Raw genomic sequence first — 12,299 nt, 5'->3', positions numbered from 1 at the left:
AAATCCTGTAAAAAAATTAAGGTACTCTATAATAGAGGTTCACTTCCTCTACTAATTTATATATAAAACATAGCGGTAGTACTTTTATTTTATTTTTATTTTAAGCATTTTCTTACATATATGTAAAAAAAATGAGTGCGGCTAAATTTATGAAAACCGCTGTAGAAAAATATATGTATTACATCTAGTTTTCAAGAAATAAGTTTTGTAGAGTTTTTAAATTTTAGGTTTTTAAATATTCAGGTTTTAATTTTTGGTTTTTAAATATTAATCTTTAAGTTTTTAAGTATTTTTCTAAATATATTATTCTATAGTTAATTTATTTTCATAGTTTTATTATAACAAGTTAAACTTATAATTAATTTTCATATAAATTGTATTTAAATTTTTGCATAACGAAAATTTATGGCATTTTTTTAAGGCATTGTGGTGTCAATCAATTACTCCTCATTTTAAGCTGTTTATCTGTTTGGCTATTCTTGAACGAGAGAAAGATTTGATGATGAAGAATAACTATACATTCAATGATATATTAAAGGTATGCAAAACAAGTGATTGAATAAGATTAAATGGTTATATGATTTTCAGTTCCTTATTTAGCAATATGTTTGTTTGAATCTGTGTATCAACCATAATGTTACAGCTCAGGTTAGAGAGTATTGCTTTAAAAGCCAGCTATTTTCTAGATAAATTTAGGAATAATTAAACTGCAACATCTAGGTCAAGTTCTTGTATTAATTGGAGAATACATAGTAACCTAAGTGAATAATATTTCTTTCTACCTATCAAAGAACTACAACTTTCACATAAACTTTAAGTTTAAAAATCACACAGAAAAGGGCTAATATTAATATATTATATATGTTTTATATATTACTATATTATATATGTTGTACATATATATATATATACACTGCAGGCCAAAATTTTCCGGACACTTGGGTTTTGTTTAATTTTTTAACGAAAACTCCCGTAATTATTTCAAAAAAATTCAAATATCATATTTATTTTATAAAAGATACATATAGTTACTATTTAAGAAAAAAAAAGACAAAAAATGAAATAAAAAAAATACTAACAACACTATTATTATTAAACCATCTTTTCGTCAAAAAATAACCCACAAGTTTTTATCACTTTTTTGCAATCTGAAGCATCCTATTTATTAATTTATTTATTATTTTGGGTGCAATTGATAAACAGAATTCTTCTAATATCTGCCACAGGTGCTCTTTGGATGTTGGGCATTTTTCTTCATCAGCTGAAGAAAAACATCCCCATACCATAATTGACCCACCACTATGCTTGATTGTTGGCACTAAACACTCTGGGATCATTTTTTCTTTTGTTGTTCTTCTGATGTAAATTCTGCGTCTTTGCCCAAACAGTTCAAATTTGGACTCGTCGGTCCATAGTACTTTTCCACAGTATTCTTCTGTCCAATTTTGGTGGTCTATAGCCCATTGAAACCTTTTCTTTTTTTTTCCAATCCATAGCAACGGTTTCCTGACCGCTATACGGTCAGAAAGTCCTGCTTGTCTAAGACGTCATTTCGAAATGGTTAATGAAGTAGATTTTGAATGACTCCTATTAAAGCCTGAAGTTATTTCCGGGGCCGTAAGTCTTCGATTTCTTTTACTCATCAATATTATACTATTATCTTCTGCTTTTGTTGTCTTCCGTGGTCTACCAGATCTTTTTTGTCTTCAAAAATGCCTGTTTCTTTCCATAGTTTGATGGTATCTTGTACATTACTTCTAGCAGCTGTTAATTTTTTGCAAATTTTAAGAACTGAATAACTTTCTTTATGTAATGTAATTATTTCAGAAAGTTTTGCAACCGTTAAAGAAGGTTTTTTACCCTTATTTTTAATTAAATAGTCGAATTATAAAATTTTGAAATTTTTTTAAAGATTTTTTAATGCAACCGTCAATAATTCCAAATGAAAACTAAACAAAACTAAATATTCTTAATCATTTTAGTTGGCTATCATTATATTATAGATATTTCCTTCATGTTTCAACAAATAAATAACTTTAACAAGACCAAACTCTTAAGAGTAATGTAATGCTATATATCAAGTTAAAACAAACAATTAAAAAACAAACTTATTTATGTAAGTTTGAGGTCAGTAATACCCAATTACTGACCTCAAACTTACATAAACACTTAAAATTAGTAAGTTTAAGTATTATAGATTAACATTATTGATTAATTTAATGATAAAGGATAGATTTAAGCTTTTTATATAAAAATATCAAGTGTCCGAAAACTTTTGGCCTGCAGTATGTATAAATATATATATATATATATATATATATATATATATATATATATATATATATATATATATATATATATATATATATATATATATTTTAAATGACGACATCTTGTATGAGAGTTGAATAAATTTAATATATGAACTTCAATAAATACGAATTCTCTCAATACTAATTTTTTATTTTATCTAAGAAATTTTCGCTAGATTATTGATACTAGCATCTTCAGCTTTAATTACAAATATTATTAAATTAAATTACAAACAAACATTAACGGTAATGTCACGTTTTAATGGCTTCTTTAAACTTCGCTTTAGTTGGGCTTCTTTAATATTTCGTAGGTATAAAAAGTATGGCGTCCAGAATTGCGTTTTTACATATTGACCGTCATCTAAATTCATACCTCCATTTTTAGGTCCGCATTTGTTGAACTGAATTTCGATTGCCTCTCGAACTTTTCTTTCAAATTTTTTGGGTTCTACTTTTAGCGTCTTTACTTGATCCCATTTTATATTACCTGAACATTTAATTTTATGACGGCCAATTGCATATTGTTCTAATTTTTCTTCAAAAACATTTTTTTGGTGTTGTTTTGTTCTTGTTGCTATTTTCATTTTTGTTTCACCGATGTATTTTTGTTTACACTCGCATTCTATTAGGTATACTCCGGGATGGCTATTTGATGGTAGTTTTGTTTTGTTGCGCGAAGTTAGTAAAGATTTAAGATTTGCACTGGATTTAAAGACTGCCCTGTAACCTGCTTTCCTAAAGATTTTTCGAAGTTTTGGTGATAATACTGGGATCCACGGTAGTGATATAGTTGGCATAGTTGCTTTGTTGTTAGATAAAACTATTTCATTATTTGAGTGTCGTTTTTTTATAACAATATTTGCAAGGTCTTGTAATTTCTTCTTTTCGTATCCATTTTCAGCAAACACATTTATTAGGAAATCGATTTCTTTATTCAAAAATTTTTCAGAGCAAATTGATAAAGCTCTATGAATAAATCCTTTAAATATTCCTTCCAAGATTTTTGGATCGTGGTTTGAATTGGGCTTAACCTGAATATTTGTTATTGCTTTTTTTCGATGTATGTTAAAATCATATTTACCTTTTTGATTATTCGTTATTTGGATGTCTAAAAAATTTAATCTTTTATTTTCATCTTCCAATTCAATTGTGTATTTGATGGCATGATGTTGACTGTTTAATATTTGTTGAAAACGGATGGCATTATCTTTATTTGTAAATCTTGCGTGGCTATCATCTACGTACCTGAAAAACGATTTTATTTCTAACGGTGGATTAGAATGAAGCGCAATATTGATTGCTTTATTTTCAAAAAATTGCAGGAAACCTTCCGCAAGTACTACCATGAGTGAAAGTCCTATTGGACCTGAATCTACAAGTTCATGAATTTCTTCATTCCATAAAAAATAACATTTAATTTGAGAAGTGCTCTAACATATCAAGAATTCTTCTTGATATGTTAGAGCACTTCTCAAATTTAAATAAACTAACAAAACTAAGCGTTTCAGAAATAAAATCACTAATAGAACTGTGTTTATATAAATGTTATTTTTTATGGAATGAAGAAATTCATGAACTTGTAGATTCAGGTCCAATAGGACTTTCACTCATGGTAGTACTTGCGGAAGGTTTCCTGCAATTTTTTGAAAATAAAGCAATCAATATTGCGCTTCATTCTAATCCACCGTTAGAAATAAAATCGTTTTTCAGGTACGTAGATGATAGCCACGCAAGATTTACAAATAAAGATAATGCCATCCGTTTTCAACAAATATTAAACAGTCAACATCATGCCATCAAATACACAATTGAATTGGAAGATGAAAATAAAAGATTAAATTTTTTAGACATCCAAATAACGAATAATCAAAAAGGTAAATATGATTTTAACATACATCGAAAAAAAGCAATAACAAATATTCAGGTTAAGCCCAATTCAAACCACGATCCAAAAATCTTGGAAGGAATATTTAAAGGATTTATTCATAGAGCTTTATCAATTTGCTCTGAAAAATTTTTGAATAAAGAAATCGATTTCCTAATAAATGTGTTTGCTGAAAATGGATACGAAAAGAAGAAATTACAAGACCTTGCAAATATTGTTATAAAAAAACGACACTCAAATAATGAAATAGTTTTATCTAACAACAAAGCAACTATGCCAACTATATCACTACCGTGGATCCCAGTATTATCACCAAAACTTCGAAAAATCTTTAGGAAAGCAGGTTACAGGGCAGTCTTTAAATCCAGTGCAAATCTTAAATCTTTACTAACTTCGCGCAACAAAACAAAACTACCATCAAATAGCCATCCCGGAGTATACCTAATAGAATGCGAGTGTAAACAAAAATACATCGGTGAAACAAAAATGAAAATAGCAACAAGAACAAAACAACACCAAAAAAATGTTTTTGAAGAAAAATTAGAACAATATGCAATTGGCCGTCATAAAATTAAATGTTCAGGTAATATAAAATGGGATCAAGTAAAGACGCTAAAAGTAGAACCCAAAAAATTTGAAAGAAAAGTTCGAGAGGCAATCGAAATTCAGTTCAACAAATGCGGACCTAAAAATGGAGGTATGAATTTAGATGACGGTCAATATGTAAAAACGCAATTCTGGACGCCATACTTTTTATACCTACGAAATATTAAAGAAGCCCAACTAAAGCGAAGTTTAAAGAAGCCATTAAAACGTGACATTACCGTTAATGTTTGTTTGTAATTTAATTTAATAATATTTGTAATTAAAGCTGAAGATGCTAGTATCAATAATCTAGCGAAAATTTCTTAGATAAAATAAAAAATTAGTATTGAGAGAATTCGTATTTATTGAAGTTCATATATTAAATTTATTCAACTCTCATACAAGATGTCGTCATTTAAATATATATATATATATATATATATATATATATATATATATATATATATATATATATATATATATATATATATATATATGTTAATAAAAAAATATCAAATAATACTAATTCTCTAAATACAAATATTAATTTATTATGAGAAATTTTTGCTGGATTATGGTTACCAGCATCATCAGCTCATAAAATTATTTTAAGTTACAAAAAACGGTTTAAAATTAACTGATGTTAGCAGTTGAATGGCTTCTTCCTTTCTTATCTTTAAGTAAAAACATGAAAAATGGTGTCCAAAATTTAGTTTTAACAAATTGCCCATTATCGAGACTGATCCTGCCATTTAGAGAGGAACATTGGTGCCTCTGTATCTCAAGAGCCTCATGGACCTTCTGATCAAATGTTTTTGTCTCTACTTTAAGATTTTTAGTTTTCTCCCAATTAATTTCTTCTGAACATGATTTACTGATGATGCTTGCCCTCGTTTAAGCTTTTTTGATGTTGTTGGGTTCAAGTTCTAATTTGTAATTTCATTTCACAAACGTATTTTTTTAAACAGTTACATTTAAGTAAGTTCCAGGTTGGCTATTGCATGGTAATTTAGATTTGTTTTTACACGTTAACAGTGATCTGAAATTAAGATTAGATTTAAAAACTACTCTATATCCAACTTTTCTAAATATTTTTCTTAATTTTGGGGACAGTGATTTTGGTATCCACAGTAATGAAACTGTATGGAGGGTGTCACACTTGGATTGATATTTATTTTTATTTATGGTTCGTTTTTTTCTTCTAATTTGGTTTGCAATACATACAGTTGACTTTTGTCGTAACCATTTTCATAGAACATTTGAATTAGAAAAGTTATCTCGTTTTGTAAATGTAAATCACTGCATATGGAGTAAGCTCTGTGAATGTAACCTTTAAATATTGCACTTAAAATTTTGGGGTCGTGATTTGAGTGAGGTTTAATTTGAATATTTGTAATGGCTTCTTTCCTGTAAACTTTAAACTTGTATTTACCATTGGTGTTTTTTATCACTGTTACATCGAGGAGGTGTTTTATTTTTTTATATTTTTTACAATATAAAGTTCAAAAAAATTTTTTTTCTGGAACACCCTAATATATACATATATATATATTAGGGTGTCCTAGAAAAAAAAAATTTTTGAATTTTATGAAATCCTGCACCAATTTGATGTGTCTTTCAGCCCTGTCATGGACATAAATGTCTTAAAAGATTTATTTTTGAGATTTTTCTCAAAATTTGATATTCCTTCTTCTTTCCATGAGAGAATGTCATCTTTGGTTATACCAAGATGGAGAAAAAAGAAATAAGACTCCTAAAAAACAAAGTCTGATAGCTTTGAGAGGTGACAGACCTGTGTAAAAGGTTTTGGTTGTTCTTTGTCAGAGCTCTTCATCTCTGGAACATCATATTTTAACAATTCCACAAGAATATCCATCCTCTCTTTCTCCTCTAAGTGCTGGTCAGCTAAAGCAAAGATAAAACACTGTGGTGTAAAATACCAAGTGTGTCTGAGAATACTAAGATTAAGAACTTAGCCAATCTTTCCATACTTTTTGGAATAAAGTGAATCTATCATAATCTGCAATGAAATCTTGAATGCTCTAAGATCATTGGATGGAGCCTGAGCTGCCATTGGGCTCTTCAGAAAGAATAAACAGTGAAAGATCACTATATAATCTGTTGCATCCTGTATCATCTTAATCTCATTGATACTGCTTGTTGTAATTCTTGGTCATTTGCATTGCTAACAGATGCAATGAATCAGTCATAAATCTTGCTTCGTGATGTGCACCTGGTTGTAGAAACCTGAAGTTCAACAAATCTGCTCCAAGGTAAAAAGCTACCAGTTGACATAAATGCTTGTAATCACCTCTGTCAAAATAATTTGTTTTAAGAGCTCTCATGCAGAACTCGATTGTTTCATTTGCAAGATTGTAAAAGAGGGTTCCAAGAGCAAACTCAGGTCTGTTCTAACCAAATTTCTCAATGTTGGCAAATGTATTCACACTTTTTTCAATCTTAGACCAAAGATCTTGATGTTTTTTGTATAAGGATTGACTGGGTCCCTTTTTTTTCCCTGTAATTCCATGATAACATGATGAGCATGTTGTTCCATTATATGGTGCCTAAATTTATTATCAGTATCATTTTCTGTCATTACTCTCTGAAAAAACAAAAAGAAAAAAAATGCCTGGAATTTATATAGTAAAGTATCATACCTGCACATTAGCCAAAGAGTTGGACAAGGTAGAGAATCAACTGCAATATTTCTAATTGTACCATTATGTTTTCTAGTGTTTGAGCGAGTTGTGTCAGCACAACAAGCTATGATCTGGTCTGTTAAGTCATTATATTCCACAAGACTTTGGATAGCTAGTGCTTGATCTTTCCCTTTGGAGGAAGGTACTTCAAGTATTCCCAAAAGAAAGTCAAGTGAGCGGGTCTCTGGAGAGGAAACACTAATTGCCAATCTTTCTACTTATCCGAAATATTTACCTCCGTCCTGTACTGCTTGACTAACTTTGTGTCAAACATCTTATCCAGGTGCTTCATTCTCTATAATTTCATGGTTTTTTCTTGCCATCTGTGACTTAGAAATGTTTAACATGTCAATATCTACTCCCCCAGCTTGGAATAGGAAAGACCACATTGCTGTTTCAGCTCTCACACTAACTTGATACTTAAAAAAAGAACAGAGCATTGTCATTTTTTAAATTATGTAACATTTAAGTTGTTTTAACTTGAAGTTTTAAATATACTTGTAATATACTTTTTTATACATAAACTTATTTACCTTGTCTTAAAAAAACATCATTCAGGCTGAGTTGAAAGCAAATCTTGGTTGAATCATACAACTTTTTTTTCTTTACAGTAGGAGTTTCAAAGTCTGAACCATAATCTGTTCCACTACACCCACTGGAGAATTCCTGCTCAAAATTTTTCAAAGCTTCTTCTTCTGCTGCTTTTTCCAGTAATTGACTTTCTTTCTTTTGCTCAACAATTGCTTCAGTCTCTCCTCCTGTTGCTCTTCTTCTACCATCTTCCTCAGCAGGTTTTTCATTCTTTCCTCACCTTCAGCAACTATTTCAGCAAATGTTTTGTCATTTTTGTAGGACATTTTGACCATGTCCCCTTTCAAACATCTCTTCAAAAAAATGGAATTCTCCTTTAGAGCCTCTTTACTCCTTCTAGGATCCTGGCTAATTAACTTGAAAATAATTTCCTTGTGTATAGGAAACAAAACATTGGCTTTGTCTAAGAACTCTTGGGTATGTTGGCTCATGGTTTCTTTGCTCATCTCTAGGGTTCTCATCTTTAAAATTTTAATATACTGGGTATACAGAGCAATGATTCTATTCCTAAATTAAAAAGTTACAACATTTAAAAAATGTCAACATTTTAAAATATAGCATAAAAACTTATATGTAATTATATTTCACAGATAAATATGTTTCACAGAATACTTAATTTTTTTGAAAAATTTTTGCTAGAGAAAATGGCTTTAAGATATTTAGTAACTTACTTTATCGACCGTTCACTGATGATAAAATTTTCAACAGAGCCTGCCTTGTTCCAAATGTGAATCAGCTCCCTTATAATGTACACATTTAACATCTCGTTTCTGCTATCAGCATAACACATACCACCACCACATTTAAGTTTGCCTGTACTCTCCAGAGGACACCCAATTTTAGATGACAATGTTTTGATTGCAGTTGCATGACTCTGGTTAATCCAGTAAATTCTGCAACAAACTTCCCCACCGGTCGGAAGTTTATTTGGAGAAATATCTGGAGAGGGTACCCCAACAGATAAAGAATTCTTCTTCCACTAGCTTTTCCAGCATGTCCTGCACTAGCCATATTTAATTTTATTTTCTATATTATAAAATACAATAGAATTAATCACAAAATATACAATGTTTTTATATATATTCTACATATATGTAAAAATTGTCACAATTAAATTTACAGCACTGTGCAAAAGAAAGTAGCACCTAAGAGAATTTTAGAATATTCAGGATAAAATGTCAAACAAAAGAAAATTAAAACTAAATACAGGTACAAACATATTTTTTATTAAATTGTGTAAAATAATGCAAGTTTTATTAAAAACATTTAAATTTATAACTATACATAGAGACTTTACTAATAATAACATCTTGGAGCATTTTATTTATACTTTCATACAGATTTTTAATAAATGTGATACGGATATTATACCATTCTTCTTTTAGAACATTCAAAGCTCATTTACATTCTTTGGCAACCTTTCCATCTCCTTTCTGTCTAAGTAGTCCCTAACATGTTTGATTATGTTCAAATCAGGGCTCTGAGGAGGCCAAGGCATGTTTTAAAGCACTCCTTCATCCAGATTTGAAAAATAATTTTTAACTAATTTGTAAGTATGTTTGGGATCGTTATCCTGTTGTAGGATAAAATAATCCCCGGTTAGTTGTCGTCCAGAAGGCACAGTATGGTTATGTAAAATATTTTTTATATTTTTCACCTGTCAGCTTTTCTGTTATTCTAACAATATCCTCTACCCCTTTTTTTGAAATACACCCCCAAACTTGAATATTCCCTACAACATGTTTGATAGTTGATGCTAGATATGGCTCCTTCAATCAATCTCCCTTTAATTTCCTAAAATACTGATGTCTATTTGTCCCAAATATTTGAAATTTAGATTCGTCTGTAAACAATACCTTATCTCATTGATTTTTCTGCCACTCTTTGTGTTTTCTGGAGTACTTTAATCTTTTTTTTATTATTACCTTTGCATAGTAATGGTTTTTTAATTGTTACACAACCTTTTAATCCAGGTTTTAATAAAGATTGTTGCACAGTAGATGCATGTACTAAAGTTCCACTAGCTCTTTTAAGATCTTGAACGAGTTCTGCGATTACTTTCTTGGGATTTTGTAGCGCTGTTATTTTTAAAAACTGTTTATCACGTGGGCTAAACTTCTTGGGAAGACCAGATTTCTTTTTATCCACTACATCACCAGTTTCAATATATTTTTAAACTATTTTTTGAACTGACGCTCGCAAACAATTCACACGTTTAGTTATTTTAACTTGACTATAGCCCCTCTTCACGTAAAACAATGATGCAATTTCTGTCATTTATCGATATTTTTGGAATTTTATTCGTATCGAAAAGTAACTTTATTATAAAAAATAACTTTTGAAATAAAAAAAAAATTTTTAAAACGAAAAAAACTCTGACAAAGATGATAACTCAACAGTAACTAAATATTCTTCTCCACACTCTTATTTATCAAAAAATATTTAACAACAATAAATTTAAGCAAAATAAATAGTACAGTGGTTGATGTAATCAATTTCAGGTGTTGATCCTTGTCCGTAATAAATAAACAAACATAATTGGGTGAAAAACGATACAAGTTAAAACCATCTAATAAATATTTATAAAAGAAATAAATAAATATAGCTTTATTTTAAACGATATCTTAGTTTAATTTAACAAAAACTCAACATTATTTACTTATATTTATTTAAACGTTCATTTTTTAAAAATTTTCTTAGGTGCAACTATCTTTTGCACAGCACTGTATATTACTCAAATTAAAATTAAGTAGCAGTATAAAATATATACTGCTACTGTTTTTCAACATCCAACATAAAATAACTGATATTTTATTAAAAATGTATTTCTTGTTTTACTAAATATATTTGTAGACTTTTAATCATAAAATGCAAAAAAAAACTCTGCGAACTCATTAAAATGTATATGAAACTTTTTTCTAAAACACCTTCTTCAGCTTAACAATGACTTTGAGCCCAGATATTTTTATAATGGTCTACTGGGACCAAATAAGGAGGAATGACAGTGCACAATATTAAATTCAAAAAAATTTTTTTTCTGGGACACCCTAATTTATATATATATTTGTTTGATACATGTACCATTTGCATAAACATAACATAGGGAATTAGTATTTTTTAAACGGTTTTCATTTTATGTGAATGTTCTATGAAATGGCAATTGAGCATGTACTTAACTGCTCATTTTTAGACTTGATGTTTTGAAACAGTATTGATAAACTGAATAAAACTTATTTTATTACTAAATTTTAAGCATCTGAAAATTTAAAACAATAAAATGTTACAAGTGTTTCAAAAGGTACTCAATTATCACTTTAACTACCTTAAGTTATTTTTAATTTTCTCGCAATTTAATAAGCTGTTTAGAATTATTTTTACATTTACAATTTTATTTTTTAGCACATCAACGATCTAGCTTACAATATCGACTTGGATTACATACTTTCGAGAGCAGAGTCTATATGTTTGCAAATGCAAAAAGCGGACAACCTACCAAACAACCTGCGAGACCTTTTTTTTTTTCCTTCAAGAAAGAATTCTAGCGATACGGTTCTAAATAACCACGTGCTAACCCCGTCACATGATGAAAATACCATTGATAGAAATAGAGACGAAGAAGTTGTAAAATTGGTTAACTTGACAAATGTCGTTTTCTAAGTCATTCAAAAACTTTACAGCAAAAATCTTAGCTGTTTTCTGCAATGAAAATTTCCGCTTTAAATTAAATTTAAATATTTCCACTTGAACTTTGTAGTTTTGTGTTGTCAAAAGTAACGGAAAACTTAGTCCCGACCATTGGTGTGAAAGTAGACGTTCCCCATAGTTCAAAAATGCAAATTTTTAAATCTAATTACACAATTTTTATCCACGAGGTGGATAAAAACATTTTGCTCTATGACTCGATTGTTATAGATCAATAGGGTTTTGGTGTTTTATTGATTCGTTATGACTTTTTAATTATTTTAAAGGTCTGGGAAATTTTTACGTTAAAAAATTTAAGTGTTATTTTAACTACAAATAAGTACTCAGTTTAACTACTAGAAAAGGAGAGTTCTGGCTCATTTTCATTTTGATGCCCGTTTTGATTTTTTTTGTTGATTGAGGGGTATGAAAATGTTTTGTCCGTTTTTGATTTTTTTTTTGAGGGGGGTGTGAAAATGTTTTTGGTGTGTGAGTGTGTTTTTTCATGAGAAAAGGATCCATGAAAAAAAATTAATGGGTGTA

The 12,299-nt window shown here is 29.3% G+C and overlaps 1 protein-coding gene and 1 pseudogene across 4 annotated transcripts in view; one reads left to right on the top strand and one right to left on the bottom strand.

Annotated features, from left to right (window-relative positions):
* LOC145188118 (TBC1 domain family member 15-like) overlaps nucleotides 1–11,821 on the top strand; it is a 77,644-nt gene extending 65,823 nt beyond the window's left edge. For all 4 annotated transcript variants that reach the window (XM_090080297.1, XM_090080296.1, XM_090080295.1 and 1 more), the window contains 2 exons: nucleotides 422–538; nucleotides 11,475–11,821. In XM_090080297.1, coding sequence (XP_089936423.1) covers nucleotides 422–538; nucleotides 11,475–11,732 — 375 coding nt within the window. In that variant the 3' untranslated portion in view covers nucleotides 11,733–11,821. The remainder of the gene's footprint in view (nucleotides 1–421; nucleotides 539–11,474) is intronic.
* On the bottom strand, nucleotides 6,985–9,573 carry LOC149892061 (uncharacterized; annotated as a pseudogene).
* Nucleotides 11,822–12,299: the final 478 nt, after the last annotated feature.

Source organism: Hydra viridissima, unplaced genomic scaffold, assembly GCF_058129835.1.
Source record: "Hydra viridissima isolate aposymbiotic clone 2 unplaced genomic scaffold, HvirCarnegie_v1 scaffold_2, whole genome shotgun sequence".
NCBI lineage: Eukaryota > Metazoa > Cnidaria > Hydrozoa > Anthoathecata > Hydridae > Hydra > Hydra viridissima.
The sequence above is the reverse complement of the archived record's forward strand: the minus strand, read 5'-3'. Positions and strand labels throughout refer to the sequence as shown.